Here is a 16335-nt window from a genome sequence, read left to right as displayed (position 1 = left end):
GGTTGGGCTATAGTTTGTTCAACCGTCCAACCAATGTCTTTTGAGTAACTTACTCCACGTTAGGAATGCAAGGCAGACCTGGCATCTGGCCTCATGGAGCTCTGGAGCTAAGGGGATATTACAGCTATCATTCAGTGTTATCAGTGCTTTTCAAGTCCTGGGGGATCATGGGGACACAAACATGGGGCACCTAACTTAGTCTTGGAGGTCAAGGTGGGCTCCCAGAGGTAGTAATATTTAAGCTGAGATCTCAAGGATGAACAAGAAGTAGTCAAATAGAAAAAGGAAGAGAAAGGGAGCAAGTATTTCAGGCAGAGAGAAGAGCATGTGCAGAGCTCAGGAAAACATAATGCAACTTGGAGTCTGGTTCAAGAACCAAATCTAGGATGCTGGGGACACACTTGCTGCATGGAGTCCGACACATCTTGCCAGGGTGATGGCCACTGCCCAAAGGAGGCCTCCACGCAGATAATGGTTCTGCTTAGCCTAGTGCAGATGTCTTGGTCATCTGGGCCCCCAGCGGTGGCATCAGTGTGAGTTTTATCATTTGCCTCCGTGTTTCTGTACAAGTTTTTAAGGTGTAATATCTTTGACATATTCTGTACATATGGCATTTCACCTCTACACCTGTTCAGATTCCGAGCAGCTCAAGAGAGCAGGAGAAGCAAATCTAGCTGAAAAGAGGTCTGCCTGGCAGTGGAATTCATAATTTTAGTAATTATGTATAACATAGATATTTCTTGACAAGTGATGGCTTTTAAGGAGCATATACTCTAAAGGCATCTCTGGATCACCCTTCTTGCAGTTTTGGATGACCAGATCTCTCAATTCTTTCCTGCTCACACTCATAGTCACCAAATGTTCCTTGATACATATTTTGTTTTAATTAATTTATTTTATTTAGTGGCTGCGTTGGGTCTTCATTGCTGCACACGGGCTTTCTCTAGTTGCTGTGAGTGGGGGCTACTCTTCATTGTGGTGCACAGGCTCCTCATGGTAGTGGCTTCTCTTCTTGCGGAGCACGGGCCCTAGGCACGTGGGCTTCAATAGCTGCGGCACATGGGCTCAATAGTTGTGGCTCATGGGCTCTAGAGCACAGGCTCAGTAGTTGTGGCACACAGGCTTAGTTGCTCCGTGGCATGTGGAATCTTCCCAGGGCAGGGCTTGAACCCGTGTCTCCTGTATTTGGTAGGTGGATTCTTTACCACTGCGCCATGTAGGAAGTCCCCTGATACATATTTGAGAGAGAGGAGTCATATGTACTAAGTCTTAAAAAACAGTTGAGTCTTTACAATTTATAAGTATTTTACTACCAACTGATCTGTGTTAGATATGAATCAAAAGGTGTTCCTTCTTTTCAATACTATTATATATCTTTTCAAAAGTGAATCCAGCTCTCTGCTGAATTTTAACACAAATTAATGCTTTAGAAACTCAACTTTTAAAATGGTATTGGATTGGGATTTTTTGTGTTTTTTTTAATTAATTCATTATTTTTGGCTGCGTTGGGGTCTTTGTTGTTGCGCGCAGGCTTTCTCTAGTTGTGGTGAACGAGGGCTACTCTTCAATGAGGTGCAGGGGCTTCTCATTGCGGTGGCTTCTTTTGCTGCTGAGCACAGGCTCTAGGCACACGGGCTTCAGTAGGTGTGGCACGTGGGCTCACTAGTTGTGGCTCATGGGCTATAGAGCGCAGGCTCAGTAGTTGTGGCACAAGGGCTTAGTTGCTCTGTGGCATGTGGGATGTGGGATCTTCCCCGACCAGGGCTCGAACCCGTGTACCCTGCATTGGTATGTGGATTCTTAACTACTGGGCCACCAGGGAAGTCCCTTGAATTTGGTTTTTAAATGTAACATTTGACACCAATGTAGGACAGCTCATCCCATTCAAGTCTTATCTCTGTGATCCCAAACATTCTATAAACCTTCAGAGTTAATGGTCATACCTGCCCTGATACAGTTAAGCCTTTGAGCGTGCATATTTTAAAATTATTCCTGAAATTAAATCCTTTGTTTAGAGTTGATTAATAATGATTTTTACATCTGACAAAAATACTAGTATCAATGCAGACACAATCAAGGGAGTATCAAGGCAAATGTAATCTTCCAAAATTTTGCCATTTTTTTCTGGAAGGGATTATTTGATTTTTCTTCCAATAAAACAGGGATCACTAACTCAAATGCTACAGGAGCCAGGTAAGTAACCCTAAATGTGTGAGACTGTCATGATTTAATTAAAATTTTCTGTTTTAATTATATTGAATGTTGGCAACTAATTCAGTTTTTAAAAGTGGGCCAGCATTGTGACAGCCTAACCAAACCTATCAGGTTTGCTTCTTCGGTCCAAAGACTTCCACTTCTCCCCATCTGCCATATAGGAGTATTCTGTTATGTACACATGCATGAACTTTTTTACTTTACTCTCTATTTCTTGAATTTTCATGCCAATGCAACAAAGTAGTATTACTCTTATTTTTAATCAACAGACATGAGGTTGAAATAACCTATTTTTTTTTATAGCTTCTATTATAGGTCTGTTTTATTTTCACTTCCAGCCAATGTTGTAGAAATCAAACTGTTAGCACAGCAGGTGAGAGCCTGAATAGAAGTAAAATTGTTTCCACTGAAAAGAAATATTTAGAGCAAATTTATAAAAACATTTTTCATAACACCTTGGAAAGATGCAGAGATGTCCTGTCTTCTTCCTGCTGTAACATTACCTATAACATCATTGTTCTTAAAACCACACATTTGTTCCTAGACACCAAACAGCTCCTTCTAAATCTGAATGATCATAGGACTCTCTGTATAACCAAGCTCTATAGGTCACAGATAGTCCCATGAACTTGATTCCCTCCACAAGCTTCTAGAATAGGTAGGGCAGGAAGAACTATTTCCTCCAAGCTTCTGAATAAGGAAACAGAAGTTCTGAGGGCAAAGCCATCTCTGACTTTCCCAGTATGACTTGGAGTCCCCTCATAGGCACCTCCAAATAACCTATGTTTTAAACATACTTGGGACTTCCCTTGCGGTCCAGTTGTTAAGACTTTGCCTTCCAATGCAGGGGGGTGTGGGTTCTATCACTGGTCGGGGAGCTGAGATCCCACATGCCTTGCAGCCAAAAAACAAAACATAAGACAGAAGCAAGCGAGATTATAACAAATCCAATACAGACTTTAAAAATGGTCTACATCAAAAAAAATCTCAAAAAAATAAACATACTGTATGTTGTATTACTTTTAGAAGTTACTGGTAACACTTGCACATTCAGCGCTTACAATGCAATAATAGTAGCCACACAAGATCTGCCTGATAGAAGGTCTGCGGTCCTCTTCCATGGCCATCCCTTGTAGCCTTAGTGGCACTCGGAGTGCATCCAAGTCTTCATGGACTATATTATAGTAGCCTTTTAATGTAGGCCAGCCCTATGTATATGTTTATACATATATATTTATACATATGTTTAATGTATCCCAGTTCCCATAAATTCTGCAGTCAAGTTCAACACTATTCATATAGGCCATGCTCCATGTCTCTATTTTCCATCCTGTGGCATTGAACAATATACTCTTAAGGGAAAATTAATCTAATTTTCCAAAATGAAATTATCTCATAATATAGCAAAGGTGCCCATTTTTAACTTAAATATACATAGTGCCAAAAAACTTTTCCCTCAGCATTTGGATTTATTTGAATGTGAACATTAAAATGTTTGCCTAAATGAAAATCCAAGGCTCATGTATTTCAAAATGTTAACCTCAAATTACGTGAGGTCAGAGCTAGGGATCCCCAAATTCCTCAGACAATGATAACTAAATAGAACTATTTTATTTGCTCTTCAGCATGGACCCTGTGGTTGATTTTTCCTAACTTAGATTATCTCTATTATGGAAACACTAAAAATAAGTTAAACTGTAAGTACCGATCTTACAGGAAAAGTATTTTTTAGTTCTAAGGCAAAATCTTCAAAAGCATTGAATGCCTGTATTTTCTTTCCTATCTTTCAAATTTTATAACATAAAACCAATAAATTCATAAATCACAATTGTGATTGCTCTGCTTGTTCCTTTCCCCAACTTGGCTGTATTTTTTTTTTTTTTTTTTGGTTGCATTGGGTCTTTGTTGCTGCACACGGGCTTTCTCCAGTTGCAGTGAGCAGGGGCTACTCTTCATTGTGGTGCACGGGCTCCTCACTGAAGTGGCTTCTCTTGTTGCAGAGCACAGGCTCTAGGCACATGGGCTTCAGGAGTTGTGGCACATGTGCTCAATAGTTGTGGCACATGGGCTTAGTTGCTCTGCAGCATGTGGGATCTTCCCGGGGCAGGGATCGAACTCATGTCCCCTGCGTTGGCAGGCAGATTCTTAACCACTGTGGCACCAGGGAAGTCCCTTGGCTGTATTTTTTACTCAGCAAGATGCCTATCCAAGATGGCTAAGGTACAGAAATAGTTTAAGTAATAAATCCATGGAATTTTTTCACTTTAAGGTTTTTTTTTAACTTTATAATTTAAAACATTCTCTGAGGCGATGCATCTACTTTTTAATCTTCAAATTTGGTTTAACTCAAAAGCCAATTATCTGTCATCACATCAACCCTCCTATATCCATCCTATAATTGTTTAAGTAATTTCTGCCTGAATATGCAAGGGCTTGGTTAAATATCAGCCTGGATTTTGAGTAATAAATATACATTACTATCTAACTAAGCCATCTTTTCCAATTTTTTTTTCTAGGATTCTATTTTACTCAGTGTTTAAAAACTAAACTTTGACTTAAAGTTAAATTTTGAGCTAGAATTTTCAAAATTTCTTAATACTGGGACATATTCTCTGACCTAAATCAGACACGGATCTCAACAACTGTTCTGTCAGTCACTTGACACTCATATGTGTCTTTGATCTTCACACTGATTTTATTCTAAAAAGTATTCTTTCAACTAAAACCTGACTGGATAACTCTTATAGAACTCCTTAAGACCTGGTAATGTCAAGTTAATGTTTCACTTCCTGAAATGCATTCCACCTCCAAAGGTAAAGAGTGGTGCTTTCCTTCGGCTTGACTCAGAGCAGATTACCCAAAGCTAATTGTTGTAACACTTTTAGGCCATGGTTATGGCTGAACCTCTGACAAGCCCTTCAGGTACAGGTGTATAGCCCACAAAAGAAAAATGCATCTCGGAGGCTGAGATATTCTCTCTTAAGGGAATCTGAAAGCCCAGGCTTGGTCTACCTTTTTTACTTGCCTCCTAGCTCTCCTGGATCAGGATGAAGGAACAGTGGAGTCTCGGTTCTTTCTTAGTCTAAGTCCCTATTTTTCAGGCCTCCTTCACTGCATTTTGTTTTAATTGGGGGTAAAGCAGACATAACATAATCTTTACTATCTTCACCATTTTTAAGAGTACAGTTCAATACTGTTAGCAGTATTCACATTGCTGTGCAACCTCCAGAACTTTTTCCATCTTACAAAACTCAAACTCTGTACCCATTAACCAACAACTCTCCATTTCTCCCTCCTTCCAGCCCCTGGCAACTACCATTCTACTGTTTCTTTGAGTTGGACTAATCTAGATAACTCATATAAGTAAAATCATACAGTATTTGTCTTTTTGTGACTGGCTTATATCACTTAGCATAACGTCTTCCACGTTCATCCATGTTGCAGCAAGTGTCAGAATCTCCTTCCTTTTTAAAAGTCAAATGATATTCCATTGTACATATATACCATATTTTGTTTATCCATTCATTGGTTGATAAGACATTTAGGTTGCTTCGACCTTTTGACTATTGTGGATAATGCTACTGTGAACATGAGTGTACAAATATCTCTTTGAGACTCTGCTTTCAATTTTTTGGATATACATCAAGAACTGGTATTGTGATAATATGGCAATTCTATTTTTAATTTTTGGAGGAACTGCTGTACTGTTTTCCATAGTGGCTCTACCATTCTACATCAGTGCACATACATACACAATTTCACTACATCCTTACCAACACTTATTTTCTCCCCTCCCCACTTTTTTATAGCAGTCATCTTAATGGGTGTGAGTTGACATCTCATTGTAGTTTTAATTTACACTTTATTTTTTTCTTTCTTTCTTTTTTCTTTTTTTTGGCTGCATGGGGTCTTTATTGAGGTGTGTGAGCTTCTCAGTGTGGTGGTTTCTCTTGTTGCAGAGCATGGGCTCTAGGCACACAGGCTTCAGTAGTTGTGGCACTTGGGTTCAGTAGTTGTGGCTTATTGTCTTAGTTGCTCTGTGGCATGTGGGGTCTTCCCAGACCAGGGCTCAAACCCGTGCCCCCTGCCAGGCAGATTCTTAACCATTGCACCACCAGGGAAGTCTCTGCACTATTTAAATTATTAATGATGTTGAACATCTTTTCATATACTACTTGGTCATTGTATATCTTCCCTGGAGAACTGTCTATTCAGATCTTTTGCTCATTTTTTTAAAATTGAAGTATTTTTGTTGTTGAGTCACAGGAGCTCTTTATATATTCTGGATATTAAACTCTTATCAGAAATACAGTTTGCAAATATTTTCTCCCATTCTGTAGGTTGCCGTTTCACCCTGATTGTGTCCTTTGCTTGACGTGCAGTAGTTTTAAAATGTAATGTAGTCCAAAATTTCTAGTAACCTGTGCTTTTGGTGTCATATCCAAGAAATCACTGCCAAATGCAAGATCCTGAAGATTTCCCCCTGTTTCTTCTAGGAATTTTATAGTTTTAGCATTTATGTTTGTCTTTGATCCATTTTCATTTAATTATTGTATACAGTACAATATAAGGTTCCAACTTCACTCTTTTGTATGTAGATATCCAGTTTTCTCAGCATCATTTGTTGAAAAGACTGGCACTCTTGTCGAAAATCATTTGACCATATATATGAGGGTTTACTTCTGGCCTCTCTATTCTACTCCATTGGTCTAAATGTCTCTCTTTATGCTAGTACCACACTTTGATTACTGTAGCTTTGTGATAAGTTTTGAAATCAGGTAGTCTGAGGCCTCCAAAATTCTATTTCCCCCAAGATTATTTGGCTATTCAGGGTCTCTTGAGATTCCATATGAATTTTAGGATCAGTTTTTCTATTTCTTAAAAAAATGCCACTGGGATTTTCATAGGGATTGCATTAAATCTGTAGATTGCTTTGGGTAGTATTGACATCTAACAATGTTAAGTTTTTCAATTCATGAACATCAGATGTCTTCCATTTATTTGTGTCTTCTTCAATTTTTTTCAGCTATGCTTTATAGTTTTCATGATACAAGTCTTTTGCATGCTTGCTTAAATTTACTCCTAAGGTTTTTATTCTTTTTGATACTATTATAGGTGGAATAGTTTTCTTAATTTCATTTTCAGATTGTTCATTGCTAGTATATAGAAACACAACTGATTTTTTTGTTGATTTTTTAAAAAATATTTATTTATTTATTTTGGCTATGCCAAGTCTTAGTTGCAGCACATGGGACCTTCAGTTGCAGCATGCATATGGGATCTAGTACCCAACCAGGGATTGAACCTGGGCCCCCTACATTGGGAGCACAGAGTCTTACCCACTGGACCACCAGGGAAGTCCCTTTGTTGATTCTTTTTTTATAAAACTTTGCTGAACTTGTTTCTTAGTTCTAACAGTTTTCTTTTGGAATTAAAGCCCTCCTTGATACTCAGATTTGATCAGGAGACTTTGTTTCCCCTGGATATTTCCTTCACTCATTTCCTAGTCTTCCTTGGCTCGTTATGCTGCAGTCATCACTAAGAACGTCAGGGCATCAAATGCTGCCATCAACAGGATCTCCTGGATTGGTTTTTGAATGGAAAGGTGGACTGGTAATTTTAGGATCAGTTTGGTGGTTGGTACCCCGATGCTGAAACCTTGTCCCTGCAGTTTCTATAATCATAATATCCCACCAACATGGAAGTTAGTGGCTGTGAGGGGCCTAGAAGCCAGAAACTTGGGCACCTCGGGAACTCCTTCAGGCCACCTTGAGACAGAGCCTTCTTTCTAGAACACATCTTGATACCTTTCCTGAGGAAGATGAAGTGGACTGACTCTGACTCTGGGCTTTCAGCCCTATCAATTTGCTACATTAGAACCCCTGTATGACCAGCTGCACAAGGCAGCTTTATGGAGATGAACCTCTAGAGTCCAAACAACTTGATTTGGGTTCAAAAACGCATTTGGCAGAAGAGCAAAGAGTACACATTGGTTGCCATCAGGAAAATGCAGTTATACCATTCAACTGTGTGTCTTTCCAACTGTGCTTCAACTCCACACTGATGCTAACTTCCAATTCCGTGCACTGCAGGAAAGCTGAAGCTCCCTGTTTGATATTTCCATCTTTCAAGGGACCCACCCACCACTCACGGAATGAATTTATTCAGACATTTCTGACCTCCCTCATACAGAATCCTCTTTTTACCGACTGGTAGAGTTTGACCTAGAGGATACTGAATTTTTCTGGGCTAAATCCCATCATCATCATGTCTCTGGGAGCATGCATCAGCCCTCAGAATCTTCGGGACTGTGGATTTGGGGGCCACTCTCAGGAGTTAGCCTGTAGTTCTCTTTGACCAGGTCTCTTAAGAAACTTATCCCACCATTTCAGGATCATCTGATGCTTATATTCACTGTGACCCAGATCATCCTCCTGTCAAAATCATCAAGGTCACTGTAAAGTGGCAAAAGAGGACACCAGGATTCAAGGTGACATCTGTGAAATGGGCAGCATAGAGACCAGCCCATAGCCCAACCTCATTTCAATGTCAAATTCTGTACAGCCTAGTAGTCCAGAACCACAGGGTTAGTGTCCTATCATGGAAATGGAAATTCTTAATTTGGGAGACTCTCATTGGAAAAGAAGGATCAGAGAATTTCATGGTCTGTGACATGAGCTGTAACTGACCAAAAAAAGCAGTAAGAGGAGAGCAGATGAAAGATCAGACCACTGTCCACACAAACCTCTTTTCTGTCCTGGGGGCTCCATCTCAGCCATGGCATCTCTCTTCTTACCTAGGGCTACCTGGATGCTGTTCCATGTGGCATGACTGCTTACCTAGGTGCTATCATCATCCTGTAGACCTTACCCAATGTCACAGCTACAGTATAAATTAAGGTATCATGAAGCCCTGGAACTCTGGAGACCCTAGGATCTTCTCCAGCCCCTCCCGGACCTCTTATAGATGCATTGGCATACTTTAGTTTCGTAGCTCAGAACAATAACAACCTCAGAGGGTTTGATTCCCTGACCAAATAGGGTCTGCCTTCCAATGTCAAGGCAAAGCTACCATCAGATTAATCAAGAGAATCATGAAAGACCTTTCCTGTCTTCTCAGGTTCCTGAACAGAATGATCTCAGATCCCTCTTTATACACCATGTGGAATTCTATTCTCTAGCTTTTAGGTCAGTGGTTTACAAAGGACTTTCCTTGGAGCCCCCTCTAGGGAGTACCGGGGGAAGGCGAAGCAAGAGGAACTCCAGTCCTCCTTCTACTTTTCTGGCTTACTCCAAACAGTTCTACTTTTCTTTTACATTTTGAGCTTCATCCTAATATTTTTGTTAGAACAATGGATTTCACAGCTTTTTTTAAAAAGTTAGGAAACCAGTGATCCATTCCAAAGGCACTATTCTGTGACTAACACTCCCAGGAGTGAAGTACACTCACTGGTTTGTACTCTCACCACAGAAGGTTGGTACCTCCACTGGAATTCTGGCCATAAGTACATTATCTATTCCTTCTCCATTGGGGTTTCTGGGCAGTAATCAGCTGGAGAGAGGGCAGGATTCAACTGAAATACACTCTGTCCCATAGAAGCCACAGCCCCTGCCCTCCACACAGATACAGCATTGACAGGCAGGTGACAGGTACCAAGGTACCTCGGGTAGCCTAGGCTGAACCCCACACTATCCAGGTGAAATATGGACACACACACATAGCCTTGTCGGAGAGTCCCTCCACTGCTAATTTCCGTCAGTCTGTTTTTGCTTTTCACTGTCACCCAGGCTTCAGTCTACATGAGCTTCACCAGCCTTGCTTCCTTTGCACTCAGGATCCAAGGACTCCTATCAGCCTAGCCAAGCTTGTCAAAGAGTAAAGGAGTTTGGGATGGGTTTTCTTGGGCTCCAGGATCTCAAAGGTGAAGCCTGAAGCCAGATTCCCACCCACTCCTTCTCTCCCAACTTGTGTCACGCTGATGAAGCCCCATCTCAAATTCAGAGACTTGCCTTGGTGCAGAAATGAGAGGGGTTTGACAGCAGGACCTGTGGGCTGGGCTCCTCTACAACACACTCCTGGGTAGTGCTCCTAAGGCCTGACTTGCTTGAGGTGCAGCTAACCTCTGGTTTCCAGCCCCAGCTCTCCAGCTTTCTCCAAGGGCACAGGCCCAGCTTGCAGCCCCTTTCCTGGCCTTTCTACCACCCTTACAGGAAGGGCGGACACCGGAAAGGATCCTCAGGTGGCCATCCAGGTCTATAGGCAGAACTTGTTCTCCCATAGCATGAACACCTGAGGAGAGATCAAGGCAGGAAAACGGGAAGTCAGAGGGGAGGAAGCAGGGCTCAGTGAGGTCCCCGGAAGTTCAGTGAGGGAATAAGGGAGGTAAGGAAAGGGGTCAGGGGTTGAGTAAGTGTAGTAGGGAAAATGCCAGTGTTGGAGGATCAGGAACCCAGGCTTCCTGTCCTCTTTAGGCCTCTGGGAGGGACACCCAGGTTGAGTTTGATGCTGGGGGTGGGGATTCATCATTCCAGTGCTCAGTGTCTGGGGATGAGGCAGTACAATGAGACAACTCTTTCTGTGCTGTTTTTTTTTTTTGACCCAGAATCCTGGACTCTAGCCACTGCCATCAGGCTTATTGGGAGGGTGTACTTATCTTCTCCAGACCCAGTATGAATACAAGGACTCCTCTGAGGACCCCTCTCCCTTAATCGGGCTGAAATGGTCCAAAATAGCATTTCCCAAAGTCTAAGAACAGAAAGGTCAAACATATAAAATCATGCATTTAGGGATCCATCCAACCAAAAATATGGACTGAATCACACCCCACAAGAGCAGACATGAGTCAGAGTTCTTCCAGGACCCAGGTTTTCCTGATGGAAATCTGGAGTTTCTTTCCTCCAGATCTGTCTGTGGGTCATTCTGCCCCTCAAAGAAATCCAACCTTGTGGCCCCAAGTGAGTAGGGCTTTCTCACTCCCTACACCTCTTCCCGGACCTAGACGGTGGTTAACTACCTTCCTAGGCTCCTCCTGCTACTCTGGGGAGTCCAAGAGGTCTTAGGGTTCCCAGGTGACTCCTGGATTTGTCCCCAGAGGACCGAAAGCTGTTTGTGGGGATGCTGGGCAAGCAGCAGGGTGAGGAGGACGTCAGACGCCTATTCCAGCCCTTCGGCCATATCGAGGAATGCACCGTCTTGCGGAGCCCTGATGGCACCAGTAAAGGTGACTTGAGCTGACCCCCGGATTCTCTGATGACCCTGCCTCACTCTGGACCACATGACCCTTTGGCCTCTGTGACCTGAGCCACCTCTATCCTGCCCCAGGCTGTGCCTTTGTGAAGTTCGGAAGTCAAGGGGAAGCTCAGGCGGCCATCCAGAGTCTGCACGGCAGCCGGACCATGGCGGTGAGGGTGGGCGCCGGGGGGCCCAGGGTGAGGCCAGTGGGGTGGGGACGGGCTCGTCCTGCCCACATGCCTGGTGATAGGGCCTAATGAGCAAGACGCTTGGCCCAGGTTCAGGGCTGGGGTCTAGACGGGTCCTTGCAGCCTCCCCTGCCTTACCCAGGGCGCCTCGTCCAGCCTCGTGGTCAAGCTGGCGGACACGGACCGCGAGCGCGCGCTGCGGCGGATGCAGCAGATGGCCGGCCAGCTGGGCGCCTTCCACCCGGCGCCGCTGCCTCTCGGGGCCTGCGGAGCCTACACCACCGCGGTGGGTGCCTGGCCCTGGCGGGCGGGCGGGCGGGCGGGCGCGGGCGGGCAGTGGGTGAGCCGGGCGGAGGGGTCCGGAGCCGGGGCAGCTGCCCGCCGCTGGGCGCTCCACATCCGCCCTTCTTCCCTGCCAAAGATCCTGCAGCACCAGGCGGCCCTGCTGGCGGCGGCGCAGGGCCCGGGCCTAGGCCCGGTGGCCGCAGTGGCGGCGCAGATGCAGCACGTGGCGGCCTTCAGCCTGGTGGCCGCGCCGCTCTTGCCCGCGGCAGGTACTGCGCGCAGGGTGGCGTGGGGGCGAGGCCGCGGCGGGGGGGCGGGGCGGGGCGGGGCGGGGCCGCGGCCTGACTCTCCCACCTCCTCGCCACCTGCAGCCAACTCCCCGCCCGGCGGCGGCCCCGGCACGCTGCCGGGTCTCCCAGCGCCCATCGGGGTCAATGGATTCGGCCCCCTGACCCCCCAGACCAACGGGCAACCCGGATCGGACAGTCTCTACAATAACGGGCTCTCTCCTTACCCAGGTGGGCCCCCCGCTCCGCCCAAATCTCCCCCAAAATGAAGTGGGGGGGGGGAGCTGGGGGGAGGGTGGTGGCAGGGCCTGGCCTCCCTGAGAAGGGACCCCTCCTCCTTCCCTGCTGCCTCTCACAGCCTCCCTCCACACTCCCTGAGCTCTCACTTGACCCTGCCCGCCAGCCCACCTTCACTGTGGGCCGTGCGCCCCTCTCTCCCCAGCCCAGAGTCCCGGCGTGGCTGACCCCCTGCAGCAGGCCTACGCTGGGATGCACCACTACGCAGGTTTCACTGGGCGCTACGCGGCCTGGGAGGTTTGATGGGCCCCAGAAAGTAATAGGGAGATTTGTGTGTGGGGGGGGGTGGCTCGGTTCTGAGGAGTCGACTCTCCATTCCCCCACCCTTGGACCTAGAACGACCTTTCAAGGGGTGAGGATTTCTGTGGACTGGTTGAATTGGTCAAAGGCGGCCAGGCAGGTGGGGCCCTGCTTGGCGGATGGCTCCCCGGGGTCACCGCCCACTCCCACCTCTGTCTCCAGCAGCCTATCCGTCGGCCTATGCCCCAGTGAGCACAACTTTTCCCCAGCAACCTTCAGCCCTGCCCCAGCAGCAAAGAGAAGGTGAGGGACAGGGGTCTGGAGATCAGGGCCTGGTGGGGCTGGACTCTGGATTCCTCCCCTGAACCAGCCTGTTCCTGTTCCTGCAGGCCCCGAAGGCTGTAACCTCTTCATCTATCACCTGCCTCAGGAGTTTGGTGATGCAGAACTCATCCAGACATTCCTGCCCTTTGGAGCCGTTGTCTCTGCCAAAGTCTTTGTGGATCGAGCCACAAACCAGAGCAAGTGTTTCGGTGAGCTGAGCCCCATCTTTGGGCTTCTCCCACTCCTAACTTTGAGATTCCCGACCAACCCTAAGACTGTGCCTCCAGAAGTCAATGATTCCTACAAACTGAGTGTATAACACTCAGCAGGGTCACAGATCAGTGATGAGGCTAAGCCCAGACCAGGAGCAAGTCTATTTCAGGTTCACCTGGGAGGGCAAGGTGTCTGGTAGATCTTCAACCAGGTTAGGCTTTAGAGTCTAGCCAGGGCAGGTAGAGTCTGGGTCTGGGACCAGAGATCCCCTCTAACTCCAACTTTAATTCAGAGGACCAGAATGGGAGCTGTGGAGGGAGAGAGCTTTTCCCTTGCCAGGGAAAGACAGGGAAACACCCCAACCAACATGCTACCTGCCCACCCACCCCCCAAAACACACACTCAGAATTACCTCCTGTCCTTCCAAGAATCACACGTTTAGGAAACTGAGGCCACTTGCCCATGTAAGTGTGAGTGTGTGTCCATGTGTGCGCGCACCTGCAAATGCTGGAGGGTGGAGGAGTATATGATTGATGGAACTGGCCTGAGGGAGCAGGGAGAAGGGGCTGGTCATAGAGAAAGGAGGCCCTGCCAGGCAGAGTTCCCAGCTAATCTCTCTGCACACACCCTCCAGGGTTTGTTAGCTTTGACAATCCAACCAGTGCCCAGACAGCTATTCAGGCCATGAATGGCTTTCAGATTGGCATGAAGAGGCTCAAGGTCCAGCTAAAGAGGCCCAAGGATGCCAACCGGCCTTATTAATCTACTCTCACTGACCAGCCACAGAAAGGTGAGTCCCTGGCGGACCCCAGGCAGATGGGGCCTGAGTGATGGAGGCACTCTCAGCTTTGATATTCCTTTTGGGGTGTTGGGGGCACCCACCTCTGAAAAAGTCTGGGAGACAAGAGCCAGGAGTCGGGAGGAATCCTCAGTTTGAGGCTGTGTTTTTCCTTCAATCTAAGGACTGAGATACATTAGACAACATTCCTGCTCCCACAGTCTGGGAGAGACAAATACGGTAAGATCCAGCCAGTTTGTTCCACTCCAGAGGTAGCCACAGGGGATCATAGCAGAGAATTCCTGTGTGTGTTTTGGGGGGGGGGGGGGGGTTGGGGGGGGTGGAGAATGAGACTAGAAAAGTAGGTTTGTGCCAGCTTGTGAAGGGTCTTAAAGGCCATGAGTTTGGACTTTATCCTGAAGATGGTAGAGTACCATTGACGGGTTTAAGCAAAGAAGGGACAGGATGTAAGGGCTGGGATAATGGCAGTGAACATGGAGATAAGGAGAGAAGCAGATATACTGAAGATGCAGGATCTACAGGGCCTGGTGGTGATGGGGAAGGAGATGACAAACTCTCTTAGGTTTCTGGCAGGGCCAGCTGCCTGCGACTTTTAGAGATTCACTTTCTCAGAAGGTCCACAGGACCCTATCTCACTTGAGCTACCCCCAGGGACCCCTCTGGAGCGGGTACGGGGTTGAGGTTATCTGCCCAGGACCCAGGGTCTGGCTTCAGTGGAAGCCTGAGGTCCAGCCACTCGCCTGAGTTGTCACAGATGGGGCAAGTTGCTCTTATCTCGCCCTCCAGAGTGATTATTTTCCTTTTTTCCCTTTTTCCCTCCTTATCAATTAATGCCCAACATTGGAAATCAAAGAGTGAGAAGAAAGGAAAAGAAAAGCACAGAAATGCTTGAGCAGCCCTTCCGGAAGGAGCAGCCGCAGACGGAGATGGACCCAAGGCCACCGCCTGGGCTCAGGCCACTTTAAGGATTGTTTTCACCAAGTGGGTTGTTCTGTGCCTGTGATGTAGAGCTCAGGCTGGCAAGGCCACAGGGGCTGGCTGAGGAGTGACTGTCTAGGGGAACCAGCAGAGGGCCTTGGGGGTGCCAAGGGCTTCTCCACAAGGGAAGCCCAGATTTACTTCTTTCAAAATCATATCATTCCTTAGAGTTTAGGGACCAAAGGACTATTGCTTTTTTAAGAATATATATATATATATATATAAATATAAATTAAAACAAAGAAACAAAAGACAAACAAAAAAAAAAAATCACAAGAGAAACAAAAAAAGACAGTATAGAGTCTCATAAAAGCTGCCTTTAAATATCCCTAGGAGACAGGGTGAAGGAGACCCTTGAAGGCCCCAGCCTAGGCAGAGGAAGGCTGTGGAAAGACTGCTCTGTGTCTCATTCCCTCTAACACCCCACCCCCACCCCACCACCTTTTAAAAATAATTAAGGACTTGAGGTCGGGGGTCATATGCAGGTAACAAGAGAGTTATGGAAGCAGTGAACCCACAATCCCCAGACTCAGAGAGCATTCCTGGAGAGGCCTCAAGGAGGAGCTTTGGCCTGCCCTGGTCTTTACCACCCCGAAGGGCCCCTTAAACCAGCAGGAGTGGGAACCTGCCTTTCCTTCTTGACAGCCTTTCCCGTGGAACCACTGCTTCCCCAGGCAGGAAGAAAGGAGTTTGGACCACTCCAGCCTTGCCTTTCCCCATCCAAATAGACAGAGGCCCTGCCTTTGGCTGAGCCGAGACACCTCCTGTTTCCCCTCACCTTGAGCCAGCCCCAGTGTCCCCTTGCTCCAGACCACCTTCTGTCTCTAAGTCTAAGTTTGCCTACCTGTAAAGTAGATTCAGGATATGTGTAGAGGGCTGTGACAACAGACGTGGAAGGTTCGCTACTGTATATACTGCCATTGAGAAGGGGATAATTTTCAATACGTAGAAGCTTCAGAATTTAGAGGTCCCTCTTTACCCAGGACCTGGGAGGGAAGTAGATGTTTTGCCAAAATACTTCTTCATTCCTTTGAAAACTACATCTTTCCTATGCAAGAGTGTCTCACATGTGCTTATCCAAGGTGCTTCTAGATGGTGAGCAGTGTTCAGCTTAGAAGTGGTATGTGCTCTGTCTGTCTGTCTTTGTCTGTCTGTTGTATACAGTGGGTGCCATATAAAGCTGATCAATGGTGGTGCTTCCTGCCTGCTTCTGTGAGATGGGCAAAAGATTCAGCTTAGAACACCATGACTCACCTTGCCTTGGTCAGCCTTTCCTGGG

At 46.3% G+C, this 16335-nt stretch overlaps 1 protein-coding gene across 1 annotated transcript in view; it reads left to right on the top strand.

Annotated features, from left to right (window-relative positions):
• CELF6 (CUGBP Elav-like family member 6) overlaps nucleotides 1-15131 on the top strand; it is a 29487-nt gene extending 14356 nt beyond the window's left edge. The window contains exons 4-13 of the mRNA XM_057723227.1: nucleotides 11306-11434; nucleotides 11536-11615; nucleotides 11776-11919; nucleotides 12055-12187; nucleotides 12290-12436; nucleotides 12648-12710; nucleotides 12965-13045; nucleotides 13132-13275; nucleotides 13914-14069; nucleotides 14932-15131. Coding sequence (XP_057579210.1) covers nucleotides 11306-11434; nucleotides 11536-11615; nucleotides 11776-11919; nucleotides 12055-12187; nucleotides 12290-12436; nucleotides 12648-12710; nucleotides 12965-13045; nucleotides 13132-13275; nucleotides 13914-14041 — 1049 coding nt within the window. The 3' untranslated portion in view covers nucleotides 14042-14069; nucleotides 14932-15131. The remainder of the gene's footprint in view (nucleotides 1-11305; nucleotides 11435-11535; nucleotides 11616-11775; nucleotides 11920-12054; nucleotides 12188-12289; nucleotides 12437-12647; nucleotides 12711-12964; nucleotides 13046-13131; nucleotides 13276-13913; nucleotides 14070-14931) is intronic.
• Nucleotides 15132-16335: the final 1204 nt, after the last annotated feature.

The sequence above is a fragment of the Hippopotamus amphibius genome, chromosome 2 (assembly GCF_030028045.1).
Source record: "Hippopotamus amphibius kiboko isolate mHipAmp2 chromosome 2, mHipAmp2.hap2, whole genome shotgun sequence".
In the NCBI taxonomy this organism is placed as follows: Eukaryota; Metazoa; Chordata; class Mammalia; order Artiodactyla; family Hippopotamidae; genus Hippopotamus; species Hippopotamus amphibius.
Note: the sequence above shows the minus strand (reverse complement) of the source record. Positions and strands in the feature narration are given on the sequence as shown.